Source organism: Cebus imitator, unplaced genomic scaffold, assembly GCF_001604975.1.
Source record: "Cebus imitator isolate Cc_AM_T3 unplaced genomic scaffold, Cebus_imitator-1.0 Scaffold322, whole genome shotgun sequence".
Lineage (NCBI taxonomy): Eukaryota > Metazoa > Chordata > Mammalia > Primates > Cebidae > Cebus > Cebus imitator.
The window spans coordinates 2,010,468-2,025,347 of record NW_016107637.1 but is presented as its reverse complement, the minus strand read 5'-3'; the positions used below and the strand labels follow the sequence as shown (position 1 = coordinate 2,025,347).

The 14,880-nt window shown below is 48.7% G+C and overlaps 1 protein-coding gene across 2 annotated transcripts in view; it reads right to left on the bottom strand.

The window, feature by feature from the left end:
• ADCY9 (adenylate cyclase 9) overlaps positions 1-14,880 on the bottom strand; it is a 137,346-nt gene that overhangs the window by 33,795 nt on the left and 88,671 nt on the right. For both annotated transcript variants that reach the window (XM_017504466.2, XM_017504465.2), the window contains exon 3: positions 9,911-10,101. In XM_017504466.2, coding sequence (XP_017359955.1) covers positions 9,911-10,101 — 191 coding nt within the window. The remainder of the gene's footprint in view (positions 1-9,910; positions 10,102-14,880) is intronic.

Here is a 14,880-nt window from a genome sequence, read left to right as displayed (position 1 = left end):
TGAATCCAGGAGGCAGAGGTTGCAGTGAGCCGAGATCGTGCCACTGTACTCCAGCCTGGGAGACTCTGTTTCCAAAAAAAAAAAAAAGTGGATCTCTGTTGTTCTGTTTCTTCCTCAGCTACTTTCCTTTTGGGGGATAAACTTTCTGGATAAAAACTTTAAAACAGATGAAACAAAACAAACCTTAGAGCTAGGCATGGTGGCTCACTTGAACCTAGGAGTTTGAGGCCAACCTGGGCAATGTAGCAAGATCCCATCTCTACAAAAAATTTAAAAAATTTTTAAAAATGAGCTCAGCATAGTGGTGTGTGCCTGTAGTACCAGCTACTCCGGAGGCTGAGGTGGGAGGATTGCTTGAGCCCAGGACAGAGAGGCTGCAGTGAGCTATGGTCATGCCACTGCACTGCAGACTGGACTAGAAAGCAAGGCCTGTCTCTTTAAAAAAGAAAACAGAGAGACAGAAATTCATCTCCCCTATGGAGAGATTCTCACATGTCAACATCCCCTTCTGAGCTGTAGTTAAAGGTCCTTCTGTGCCAGAAGGGTCCCACCACGCAACGGTGGGTGGGTTTGCTTCCCTCCCCTCAACCCCCCATGACAATTTTCCTTGAGTGATTCGTCAGTTTACTTTTAATCTGGATTAAGACATTTCACAAACTGCTTTTTGCCAAGCACGGATGCCTCCATGTTTCCCAGCCGGCTAAACATCGTCCCCCCTGCACAGCTGCAGGCACCTCCACCCCTGCTGAAAAGTCCTCCCTGGGAAGAGCATTTCCGACTCCAGGAAGCTCCAGACGTGGAAGCACCTCACCGCCTTGGGAGACAACCCTAGCAGCTGGCTCACAGGGAGCGACACGGGCAGGCACTTTAGAGAAAAAGCAGTGCCGTAACGACAGCAGCTGCTGTGACTCAGGAACGTCTATGTGCCAAGGTTCTGCCTGTGAACCACAGTTGGGCCCCCATCCATGCAACGTCACAGCCTCAACTCTATGATCCTGACCTTTGCAGCCATACTGCGAGGCAGCAGTGATCCGTGTGCAGATGGCAGCGGACTCCAGGGCCCTGAACACTCCTGACCACCCTTGTGTTGCTCTGGCCTCCTTTCCTGGCACAGGGAGGACCCAGGAATAATCCTGGCACCTCGCTCTCCTGGGCCTGGTTCCCCTAGAGCGACCTGCGCGGCCGCGGCTGTCCTCCTGGTTCTTCCAAGCAGCACCCTGGGCCTTCGGGCACCGAGGGAAGTCTCAAGACTTCCAAGGTCCTCCCAGCAGCACGCGTGGCGGGCCAAGGAGTTTGCTGGCTGTTGCCTGGGTAACCTGAGATTCCTTGGAGAACGCCCAAGAGCAAACTCTGCATTTTCCCAGATTATCGCTGCTCCTTCCCCCATGCGGACATGGGCTTTGGAGGGAAGAGTGCAGCTATTCCTCTAACACACTTGGGCACATTTGCATTTGTATTTAACACATTTCAGGACGCGCACCCTACATTCCGGTCAAAATATATGGCGCAGAGCTCTAAAATCGTTTTTTCTTCAAGGTTATTTCTCGTCACAAGATAAATCATTTCTAAGCCAACAGTTGTCCCTTTTCAAAACTGTCAAGGGAGGGAGAGGGGAAACCTCTTTTCTCAGAAATGAGGAGGAAACAGCAGCAGAGGAACCCGGCTTTGCCTGCTTGGTCTTCTCAACAGGATTGTTTTGCAAGATGTCGTGTTATTAGAGGCATCCTTTACTCCCAAACTCAAAATGATGCTGAACATGGCAAATGGGAATAGTCAAGACATTGCAACCCCAGTAGCCACAAATACTATTTCCCGAAGTTTTCTTTGAAACTCTTTGTATCTATTTAGCCCTTGTAAGCACCCATGATGCAGGTGCTATCATCGGATCCATTTTACAGATGAGGACGCTGAGAAAGAGCAGGCACTGGCCCACAGCCACACGGTCAGACCTCAGTAGAGGGGCGGTGAGCCCAGGCAACAGAGCTCCTGATCCTGACCATCTCCAGGTGAACGGGGACAGCCCGTCAGTGCGGCAGAGTCACCGGGCTGACTCAACGTTCCTGGCAGGCCTGGGCATTGCTGTTTAAGCTGATGGATGAGGTACAGGTTAAAGTACATCAAAATGAAGTATTTCTGCTAACGAAACATTACAGAAAAATAGAATATTAGAAGAAAAGAGAAGCAGCAATTATCACAGAAAAAGAAAGGCATCCTTGAAGCAGTGAGAACAGAACAGACAGCAGATGGCCTGAGAACGTTGGAGACAAGGCAGCCCACGAACACACACATGTAAAACGCACACACACAATCTCAGAGCCACACGCGGTTGCGTCGAAGAACCCCTAGGACCTCTCGCTCAGTCCCTCAGGCCTAAATGACCACTGGGCTCCATAACCAGGCTGCTGATGGCGACCCGAGTCAAGAAGAGGTGAAAATATACTCAGCAGACTCTCAGGCAGGAAGACTGTTACCAGGCTGTGGAAATATTCCATCATGAAGTCAAAATAAGAAAATATTTGGCATTTGGGGAAATTTCATGGAAGTGCAAAATTTCACTCGCTGGCAATGCCAGTTCAATGATTCTGCACATACATTTTCATCTCTCTCTCTAGACATACATATAACTTCTTACTTTGAAGTAATTTTAGACTTACAGAGAATGGGAAAGACAGTTCAAGGAGTCTGCATGTATCTTTCTCCACACATACCCATAGGAGAGTCACGAAAACCAAAGCAACTCACACTGGCACAACACCGCTGACTAAGCTGCAGGCTTTATTCTGACGTCCCTGGTTTCCCCAATGTCCCTTTGCTGTTTGGAGTCTCCTGTAGGTGCCACATTGCATTTAGCCCTCACGCCTCCTGCTTGCCCCCAGCTTATGGGGGCTCCTCTATCTTTCCCTGTCTCTCCTGTCTGCTGCATTTGAAGTCCTGGCCAGGCAATCTGTCAAATGCCTGGATCTGGACCTGCCTGGGGCTTTCTCAGAGGAGACTGGGGTTTGGGGTCTGTGGGAAGAACGCCGCAGAGGTGATGTGCCCTTCTCAGCACACCACACAGGGGTACGGGACGGCCATGTGTCTTGCTAGCAGAGAGGCTCACCTGGATCATTCGGTAAAGGTGGCGTCTGCCTGCTGTCAAGTTCCTTACCCCCCTGACCCCCACCTTTCTTTTTTGAGATGGGATCTCATCCTAGTACCCAGGCTAGAGTGCAATGGTCCGACCTTGGCTCACTGTAGCCTCTACCTCCCAGGCTCAAGCGATCCTCCTGCCTCAGCCTCCCAGGTAGCTGGGACTACAGGCGCATACCAATATGTCTGGCTAATTTTTATAGTTTTTGTAGATATATATATATTTTTTTAATTGTTTTTGTTTTTTTGAGATGGAGTTTCACTTTGTCGCCCAGGCTAGAGTGCAGTGACATGATCTTGGCTCACTGCAACATCTGCCTCCAAGTAAAGCAATTCTTCTGCCTCAGCCTCCCAAGTAGCTGGTACTACAGGCATGTGCCACCACACCTGGCTAATTTTTGTATTTTTAGTAGAGATGGAGTTTCATCATGTTGGCCAGGCTGGTCTCAAACCCCTGATCTCAAGTGAGCTGCCCACCTAGGCCTTCCAAAGTTGTTGGGATTACAGGCGTGCCTAATTTTTGTATTTTTAGTAGAGCCGGAGTTTCACCATGTTGGCGAGGTTGGTCTTAAACCCCTGACCTCAAGTGATCTGCCTGCCTCGGCCTTCCAAAGTGCTGGGATTATAGGTGTGAGCCAGGCTGAGAGTACCCTTTAGTTTTACAACAGCTTTATTAAGATGTAATTCACATAGCATACAATGCACCCATTTACAGTATAAAACTCCAGGGTTTTCAGCATATTCACAGGGTTGTGCAAGCATCACCACTATCAATTCAGACTACTGTTTATCATAAATACCTATTTAATTTCTAAGCTGTATATGTTTATATATGTATCTATAAAATATAAAATCATTTTTTCAATTTCTGTACTAAACGAAAATGCCCTTACTTCCTCCAATTGCGCTGACCGAGCCTATTCATAATGACTTCCAACAAAGAAAACAAGTAGATAAAAAATGTGATCATTTATTGAGGGTCATTTTCAAGATTCGCTGTCAGAAAAGGATGGTTCCTGAGGTGAGTGGCCAAAAAGGGGAAGGAGAAACCTTTTGAAAGCAGGACAGGTCCTCTCTGAATCATCCCCGTGTGGGTAAATCAATATTATTAGCTTCTTTACTGACTGGTCCATGTGGAAACGCCCAGTGGCCATGCGGCCCAGCGTTCTGAATAGCAGATGAAGGTAAACTCAGGAAGACCAGCCAAGCAGGTGCGTGCCCAGGGAGGCCTTCCAGAGATGAACTAAGATGTTTTCACAGCTCGAATGGTTCACGGATCAGAACTAATGTGATGAAAGTCATTCAATTTTGAGTTTTCTTTTTTTTTTCTTTTTTTTTTTTTGAGATGGACTCTCACTCTATTTCCCAGGCTGAAGTGCAGTGGCACGATCCCGGCTCACTGTAATCTCTGCCTCCTAGATTCAAGGGATCCTCCTGCCTCAGCCTCCTGAGTAGCTAGGACTACAGGCATTTGCCACCACACCTGGCTAAGCTTTTTTTTTTTGAGACAGAGTTTTGTTCTTGTTGCCCAGGCTGGAGTGCAGTAGTGCGATCTCGGCTCACCGCAACCTCCACCTCCTGGGTTCAATTGATTCTCCTGCCTCAGCCTCCCAAGTAGCTGGGATTACAGGCGTCTGCCACCACACCCGGCTAATTTTTTGTATTTTTACTAGAGACGGGATTTCTCAATGTTGGTCAGGCTGGTCTCGAACTCCCTACCTCAGATGATCCACCCGCCTTGGCCTCCCAAAGTGCTGGGATAACAGGCGTGAGCCACTGCGCCCAGTCGGGTTTTCTTTTTCTTCCCAAAGATGTTGGAAAAGCGGTTTTTACTGACGTACGGCATCTAGATCTGCCCATCACCCACAGGGTTCACAAGAAAATGGAAAGCAAATGCCCGCTGGAGCGCTGACATCACGTTCAACAGGCCAAGATGCCCATGCTCCTGTGACATATGAGTGACTTGGTATGGCTGAGGGCATCCAACTGAACAGCAATGGTCAGCCACAACCATTGTGATAATCTCCTTGAACCAGAACCGTGGAGAAGGTGGGACCTTCCCAGAGAGCCAGTGACTTCTTGCAGGCAGGCTGGGACCGTCTCTTGCCCCTCCCAGTCCTCCACAACTCCATCTGTGGTCACTGACCCTGCTCTGTGTGGACTAAATGGGTACACGTGCCTGAGTGTGAACGGGCTTCTTCTCAGGCCTAGCATCTGCAGAAACCACTCTGGCTAATCTCCCAGCAATCCCGAGAGGTCTCCTCCTCATCACCACTGCACTGATGAGGAAAACTCTCGCTTAGAAGAATTAAGTGATTTTTATTTTTTTGAGATGGAGTCTTGCTCTGTCGCCCAGGCTGGAGTACAATGGTGTGATCTCGGCTCACTGCAACCTCTGCCTCCCTAATTCAAATGATTCTCTGCCTCAGCCTCCTGAGTAGCTGGGATTACAGATGCATGCCTGGCTAATTTTGTATTTTTAGTAGAGACAGGGTTTCACCATGTTGGTCAGGCTGGTCTCGAACTCCTGATCTTGTGATCCACCCACCTCGGCCTCCCAAAGTGCAGGGACTACAGGCGTGAGCCACTGCACACAACCTTCTTTTCTTTTTCTTTTTCTTTTTTTTTTTTTTTTTTTGAGACAGGGTCTTGTCTGTCACCGAGGCTGGAGTGCAATAGCACCATATTAGCTCACTGCAGCCTCGAACTCCTGGGCTCAAGTGATCCTCCTGCCTCAGCCGTCTGAGTGGTAAGGACTACAGGCATGAGCCACTGCACCTGGCTGCAATTTCTTCACAGTGGCAAAGCCCAGGTTTTGAGAAGGGTCTTGTTTCAAGTTGCAGCCCTTCCCACCATGCTCCACCTCCCCTCCGAGCTCCGCCTCCCCTCCTCCACGCTGACAGTGGCATCCTTGTCTCTAAATGCTCACTCCTTGGCTTCCTTCTTGACTCCTCTTTCTTTCACTTGAGCAGTATCTGTCCCCACATTATGCAATGTCAGGGCCCTTGGATGAGGACCTCTCACTGCTGGTCACTTCAAGAAGCCAAGGGCAGGCACAAAGGCTCATGCCTATAATCCCAGCATTTTAAGAGGCCAAAGCAGGAGGAATTTATGAGCCCAGGAATTTGCAACCAGCCTGTACAATACAGCAAGACCTCAGCTCTACAAAAAAAAAAAAAAATTTTTTTTTTAATTAGCTAGGCATGGTGGCCCATGCCTGTGGTCCAAGCTACTCAGAAGGTTGACTTGGGAGGGTCGCTTCTGCCCGGGAATTTGAGACTGCAGTGAGTCAAGATCATGTCACTGATACTTTAGCCTGGGCAACAGAGCGAGACCCCATCTCTTTAAAAAAAAGAAAAAAATAGGCAGCTGGGTGTGGTGGCTCAGGCCTGTAATCCCAGCACTTTGGAAGGCCGAGGTGGGTGGATCACCTGAGGTCGAAAGTTCAAGACCAGCCTGACCAACATGGAGAAACCCCATCTCTACTAAAAATACAAAATTAGCTGGGCATGGTAGCACACACCTGTAATCTCAGCTACTCGAAAGGCTGAGGCAAAAGAATTGCTTGAACCTAGGAGGCGGAGGTTGCAGTGAGCCAAGATCAAGCCATTGCATTCCAGCCTGGGTGACAGAGCAAGCCTTGATCTCAAAAAAAAAAAAAAAAAAAAAAAAAAAACAAAAAAAAAAAAAAAAAAAAAAAAAAAAAAAAAAAAACCCCACAAAAAAACAAGCCAGCACTTGGGTATAGAGAGGGTTCCCTATGAGCTATGACTTCAGGAGCAAAGCCCTGGCCCTTCACATCACTATCATTTCCTGGTAGGTCATTACAATACACAGGCTATGTTACAACAGATTAGAATTTTCCAGCTATGACCTGGGAGGTGACTTAAGTTCACATAGGACACACATGACAAGGGTGGGAAATAAGCCCTTCGTAGACGCTGCTCTGGTTCTACACAGTTCTGCTTGGGCTACTGAGTCCGTCCTTTGCCTGGCTCTGCTGAGCCGCATCGCTCTGCGTGTTTAATTAAAGAATTAACAACTTCAGCCAAAGAGAAACTGTTAATTACTACATGCCAGGCACCATGCTCGACACTTGGGAAATAGTTGAGTTATTTAACACGCAGTCTCTGATTTCAAACAGCTCACAGGAAGGCGTGTAGGAAACAAAGATTTAAGGTGGTGTATGTTACGGCCAAGTGACACAGACTGAAGGGACTGAGAATGTGGGGAGGAGGGAACAGCCTTATTGGCTGAGGAGGCACAGGAAACCGTAGCAGATCTGAGCGGTGAATGGAGACAGGAGTTCAGAGGGAAAGCGAAGCCATGCGGATTGCAAGTGAGCGGCAGCTGGACCGGGACACACGTGAAAACGTTTGCATGCATGCTCATTCAGGGATTGTTTACTGAAAACCCTTCTCTAATCTCTTCGTCCTTGGCATGGAGCTGCTTTGCCTACATGAGCATTCCCCCAAAAGGTGTGGCCCACATTAGCCCTGCAAGGTGCAGCTTGAAAGAAAGCAATTGTGCTCAAAGAGGCCTGAGAATGCCGTATATGCTGCACCCTCTGCTGAAGGCCCAGCTATTGCCTGCTAGCCTAGTAAAGGCTCTGAGAAGCACTGAAGTAAAGAAACCCTTTGTGTGTCGTATAACCCAGTTTCCCAAATTTACTTCACTGCTGAGCACCCCTGGCCCCACGTTTATTTATTTATTTTTTTTGAGAAAGGGCAAGGTCTCACTCTGTAATCCAGGCTGGAGTGCGGTGGCACAATCATAGCTCACTGCACATTAAATTCCTGGGCTCAAGTGATCCTCGCACCTCAGCCTCCCAAGTAGCTGGGACCACACGCACATGCCACCAAGTCCGGTTAATTAAAAAAATTTTTTTTTTGTAGAGATGATGTCTTGCTATGTTGTCCAGGCTGGTCTCGAAATCCTAGCCTCAGGCGTTCCTCCAACCTTGGCCACCCAGAGCACCAGGATTACAGGTGTGAGCCACTGTGCCTGGCCTTCTGTCAACTTGATAGATTACAAGATTCTCAGAAACTTTCGATGATTATTTGGAAAATCTCCACATGCCAAGAAGATATGCTGAATGGTTTTTGCTTATTCTGATTAAAACAAATACGTAGGACTAGAATACAATGCAGCATAGAATCACCATCACTAAAACTGTGGTCACTAAACCCGTGATACCTGCGACCACATCCCTTACCAGAAACACACATACATGGAAGCTAAAATGGCAAACACAACAAATTTCTCATTTTTGGCTTGGGCTGCCTTTCACTACTTAAATACAGCTCAGTTTGCAGGCTGGAGGAAACAATTTTTCCCCAAAAAGCAAAATCATTCCCAATTCCTCCCCATGCCAGCCCCTCCCAGCCTGGGCCCGCTGTCTAGGAGCCCAGGGCTCCATGTTCTGACTCCTGTAAAACATCAGCCCAGGCAAGGCAGCCGTCTCTAAAGTTTGCAGGTATCCAGGGAATCTCAGATATGAGCTTCACGCACGTTCCAAGAGTTCAGGACAGAGAGAGTCCAACGCCACTGTCCCAGTGATTCTGCACCCCCAGGGGACACGGGCCAGGTCTGGAGACATTTTTGGTTGGCACAGTTAGGGAGCAGGGTACGGGTGGGTATCTGGTATCTGGCAGGTGGAGGCTAGGGATGCTGTTGGCCATGTGACAGTGCACAGGACAGCCCCACAGCACAGGACCACCTGGTCCAAAATGCCAATGGTGCCAAGGTGAGAAGCCCTGCATTATGCTAACAATGAACATGATACATGAGCGGCGTCAACGATAATTACACATGTATTCTGACCCAGTAAATAATCTGGATACCCCAGCTGACTGCCACATCATGAAGACGGTTCATTGTAAATACCACTAATAGCTTGGTATCGTAAATGCCAATAGAAGCTTGTGAATGAATGTGGAGAGGCAGAGATGTATTGGGCGAAGCCGTAACCACTGGCCGCCATCCTCACTGACACCCCACTGTGTCATCTGAGAACACAAAGCAGCGCAGAGCTGTTTTTATTCTCCCTCTCATTTTAAGAATGGAGACGGTAGATATTTAAACTATAAAAATAAACAGAAGTAACCAGTGGGGGAACTAAATCAGACGTAAAAGCGGAGGAACAGCTCATAAACTGAAATGATTTCATACACCCAAGGTCGACCGCGTCAATTCCTTGGTAGTTTATGATGACAGAAGGTCAGTCCAGAAACGGGCACTTCTAGGCGGCTACCAGGGGATCTCGGTTCCAGTAATGAAACACTACAACGTTCTTGGCAGCCTGTACTCTCAGCGAGCTGTGTTCTAAGATTCACCCACACCAACATCATTTCAAATAATCATTAAACAGTGGATTTCAAGAGACGTAGATGTATTTGAGAAAGTGGTCTCTGAAATCAGACTATCAACTAGCTCTCCACCCAAGGTACCAAGGAGAGCCACCTTTTACTGTCATTTATGACTAGCTTCCAGAAATCCTCAAAAATACCACAAGTCCCAGGAAGAGAAAATAACTCATAACTCAAGTGAGAAGCATCCTCATGCAATGGAAAGGAAATGGAGGTGTGTAATACGTCAAAAAGCCAGGATATTAAAAATGCGAAATGCTACTAACTTTAGACTACATTTTAAGATCGTGAAAACCAAATCGAAGAGCATTCCAAGTTGTGCGCCTCAGACCTGGAGGCTGTTTATTATTTCACGTGCTCTACTGCAGAATTAATAGAAAGTTTTAGAAGTAGGAAAAAACAAAAAAACTAACCTTAAGGTTATCAAAGGTTTTGACAGTCTGCGCCAAGTCACTGACATTCCCTGATGACGCTGTCCCCTGTCCCCTAGGGCCTGAGGACACCTGTGAGCCGCCAATGACCTCAAAGCCAGAAAGCAAGGCCTCTGCACAGCTGCAGCGAGACTCCTTGGCTCTCTGACCCGATATCAGGTATGTCTTCAAACCTATGATGGATAAAAGTTACAGTCAGCACAGATTGAAAGCACCGTCAGTTGAAACACAGCTCCGTCTTGCTCTCTGAGGAGGACTCACTCCTGGAAAGTTGAGAGTAAAGTGAAAATGTGAGTAGGTCATCATTTAGGACGGACTTCCACCATCTTCCTGGAGAGGTACACCCTCAGGGCGACCACTGGCCGCCGAGACACATCAGTTACTCCCGTTAGGTTTTCTTGGGAGTAACGGCTGCATGTTTCATGTTTGTCCTTCAGGGCTAAAGTAAGCATTGAAAAGTTCCTCTGCAGAAGGCTCCCCTGACCTCTCTGCAAAGGCAGCAAAGCAGATTGGTTGGCCCTAGACACTGCTTGGGTTTACTTCCATCTCTAAAGACCAGTCCAGTGAGTAGCTTCATAATGAGCAGTCTGCACGTCATGGCAGCCTTCGGTACTGACCATCTTACCTGTGTCAGAGATTGCAAAACTACCCGGAAAACGAGACCCTACTGTGGAGCAACAGGCAATCAACCTCCCCTGACTCACATCTGCTGAGCATCTATTTCCTGTTGGATCCAAACTCACCCCAGGAACATCCAGCTTTTGTTAAGCTGAGGTCCACATGCATTTTATTCTCTCGCAAAATCTCCAATTTAGGAAAAAAGAAAGAAGTTGGTCAAAAGGACACTTGACTTCCATCTTTACAATTCTCCGGCGAGGCTGAACTGACACCCGGACCCACACTGCCCGGGGAAGGGGCTGTGAACAGGCAGGTGGCTCCGGCCCCAGGAATCTGCTGGGAAGATGGTAAAGGAGCAGCTTTTCCAGGAAGAGCCCAATGAATTTTTGAAAAAGAAGCAAACTTTATTTAAAGAAATCCATCTTTTGTTCTCACTAGAATTTAACCAGATGGCAAATGTATTGGGAAGGAGGGACAATGTAATTTAACATTTAAATAACATTTATTTCAGGCCTGGTGTATGCCACACACTGAGAATAAAATCATGAACAAAGCAGGGTCCCTTCTTCTTCTTCTTTTTTTTTTTTTTTATTGAGATGGAGTCTCACTCTGTTGCCCAGGCTAAAGTGCAATGATGCAATCTCGGTTCACTACAGCTTCCACCTTCTGGGTTCAAGCGATTCTCCTGACTTAGCCTCCTGAGTAGCTGGGATTATAGGTGGCCACCACCACGCCCGGCTAATTTTTGTATTTTTAGTAGAGACAGGGTTTCTCCATGTTGACCAGGCTGGTCTACAACACCTGACCTTAAGTGATCTGCCCACCTCTGTCTCCCAAAGTCCTGGGATTACAGGTATGAGCCACCGCGCCTGGTCGCAGGGTCCCTTCTTGAAGGGTTTAAGCTCCAGGTTCAGGTTGTGAAGGGTGTGCCGCAGAAAGATTCCACTGAGAGGCGACACGTCTACAACAGTGATCGACTGTGGCTTTGTACATGGGGTATGCATTTAGTCAGTGCTTTAAAATGAATTCATCAGAAACCTAGCGACCACTTCAACAGTAATGCTTACTCATATTGTAAGTACAGCACCATCTTATCACCTCATCTCCCTCTCTCCTTATAAAAATACTACATGCTTATCTTTTTAAGTCAACTGTTCTGAGAATTTGGCAAGAGTCCTGGAAACACCTAAAGACATCTTAAAGCGGAGCCAAAACATAGCTGAGAATCTAAACACTTAGATTATTTTTAGATGCCAACTGGCCCCAAGAAACTCTTCGTGGTTTTTTTTTCCCCTTTAGAGGTACGGTCTTGCCCTGTTGCCCAGGCTGGAGTGCAGTAGTGCAGCAATGACTCCCTACAGCCTCCACCTCCTCGGTTCCTATAGCCTCAGCCTCCTGAGCAGCTAGGACTACAGACGTGTGTCACTATGCCCAGCTATGTTTTTTTTTTTTAAAGAGATAGAGTCTCACTGTATTGGCCAGGCTGGTCTCCAACTCTTGGGCTCAAGTGATCCGCCCACCTTGGCCTCCCAAAGTGCTGAGATTACAGGTGTGAGGTGAGCCACCACACTGGTCCAATGGAAGAACTTTTATGCATTTCTTCACCAACAAAAACGTGCATCCCAACTTATGTACAAGGATCAATCATGGTTGTAACATGTATACCCTGACATGGAAACGTGAACTGGAATACGATGTAGGTGTGATGGCAGCTTTATGCTAATTTCTCAGATCTGTCTCAGGTGACACTGGACTGACTCTGTCATTTCACTTTGCCAGAGGTAAAAAATGCAACCTATGTGGACCAAAGAGTGGAAAACAGCATCTGACCTGCTGGGAGTCTGAGCTGGCAGGGCTTTCTCCCGCCTTTGTCAGGAAGTACTCCCGCGAGAAGGCCTGTTCAGGGGGCTGCTCTAAGGCTCTCCTTCCCACGACTCCTGAGTGTGGCTCACAAGTCACTGGGTGGCAGGGTGGTGACAAAAGCCACTGCGAACCAGTGTGACCGTGGAGTGCCACTCTGGAGACCACAGTCCCCACGCACTGTGAGAGGAAGGACATTTTCCTGGCTGGGAGGTAGGACAAGCTGCGACTGAAGGGTGAAGTTTTCCATTATGTCTGTGGCTGGCCCTGCAAGGTGCTGGCCACTCAGGGCGCCCCTGCCTAAGGGTACGGCTCCCCGTATACAAGGGCTGCCCTGGGAGCATGAACTGGGCTGCCTCTCAAACCCAGGAAGGGTCTCTCTCCAGGTAACTGTTCACCTGCTCCCTCTGTGGCTCCAGAACTGCGAGAGAAAGTAAAAATGGCCTTTCCTGGAAGCGTGTGGCAACTGAAGCAGCAAGAGGCTGAGCAGGGAGGCCTAAAGAGCTGGAGCATGATGGGACAGCCAGGACATGCACAGTGCTCAGCACAGCAGTCCGCAGGGAGCACGGAGCAGGGAGCACCCCAGCAGTGAGTGCTGAGCAGCAGTGGCTGCCTCTGGTCCCAAGCCCAGCATGTTCCTCAGGCACATCTCCAAGGTCTGCTGCTGCTTTTGTGAACTGGGGTTACTGAGTCACTCTTAATTCATCAAACATTTATTAAGCACTTCCTGTTTACTACACACTGATGGGTGCAGGGACGACACGTGACTGTGTCAGCCAGGATCATGACCTATGTGGAGCCCATCACCTGAAGAGGGGCCGGGAGGACGGGCAGGTGTGACTACGGTCAGGCGTGCCAAGTCCTAGCACGAGGAAGGGTGGGTGCTCCAGAAAGCACAGGAGGGGACACCTTGAGAAGCCTCGGGAAGGAAGGGGCTGTGGCTTGAATGTGTCCCCTCCAAAGTTCAGGCGTTGCCGAGTGAGAGTCTTAAGGAAGCAGGGGTTTAGGAGGTGACGGAGCCAGGAGGGCTCCTCCCTGGCGATGGGATCAGGCACCTTCATACATGGGCTTGCCTCACGGGGTTCTCTCGCCTGCCCTCCCGTTTTCTTCTTCTTTCCAGAAGATGCAGCTCTCCCAGACACCTGAACCTGCTAGTGCCTTGATCTTGCACTTCCCATATGAGGAAGTATGAGGACATAAATTCCCGTGCTGCGTCGATTCCCCAGCCTGTGCTGTTCTGTTCCTGCTGCACAGGCAGACAGAGACAGACGGCCCTGGATCAGCGCTCTCCACATGGAGAACTGAACGACGGGGTGAGGTGAGCCCCGCAACAGCAAAGAGGGCCAGGGGTGGGGCTGGCTGACCAGGCAGGGAGGTCATGAAAGGCCCTCTCTGGAGGGGGCCTGCAGCAGGAATAGCTAAAGGAATAGCTTTCAGCTCAGTGTGGCTGGAACAGAGAATGTGTGCAGGGAATGACAGCACTTGTGCAGGACACTGTGTGGGCCATCCTGGGAAGCCTCCATCCTGGGGCCACAGCGGGGTGGGGGCAGGGGGGGAACAAGAGGAAGAGCCACGTGGGAGGCATGAGGCGTAGGACAAGCCAGGAGGCTGGTGGAAATGTCAGCCATAGCAGGTGGGAAGTTGGGAGGCACGGGGGTCAAGAAACAATGGTGGAAATGGGAAACCTACTCTTCCCAAACTGGTGGTAAGAGGCAAGGCTCCCATACCATCAATCAAGCGTGATGGGCGAGGGCCTGGCTGCTAGAGGGGCCTCGGAGTCACATCCAGGTCTGCCCCAAACCCGTGACCTAACTGAGCTCCTTCATCTCTCTGCCTCTCAGTTTCCTCATCTCTAAGGAGGACAGGAGCAGGGCTTACCCCACAGCTCGGATGCGAGGCTTAAATGATCAACCTGCACACAGCCGCTACAGCTCCCTGGCACGCAGCAAGCACTTGACATGAGCTGTGATTATCGACGTGGTGTTTGACCTGTGTATCCCCGGAACCTTTTTCATGCACCTTCTGTGTACAAAAGCATTTGCAAAACTGTTAAATCAATAATTGCTCCTGATTTGTTTCTGACTTGAGTTTTTTTTAGGAAGCGCTGAGTGACCAACCTGTAGTGATAACACAATCCTAATAGTGTTACAAAGGTCAACACACCTCTGTGTCTACAACAAGCAGAATCGGGAAACAAAATATCTTTTTATTTATGTTGCAATATGGAAAGCTAAATTTCAAGCGAAACCTCCTGCCAAAACCAGAGGGATATCAGCATGACAGCTACGGCAGAGCTCAGCTGCCCGACCAGAAATGCCCAAGAAATACATCAGGACAGGTTACTGAGTTCAAGCCCAGCCAAAGTCTTAAGTGAGGAGAATCTGCAAGCGATAGGATTTAATGAATAACCACACACATGGACCTTGGGGTCCAAGTTCATTAGAATGGCTCTTTTGCAGCAGGAGATCCAAAAA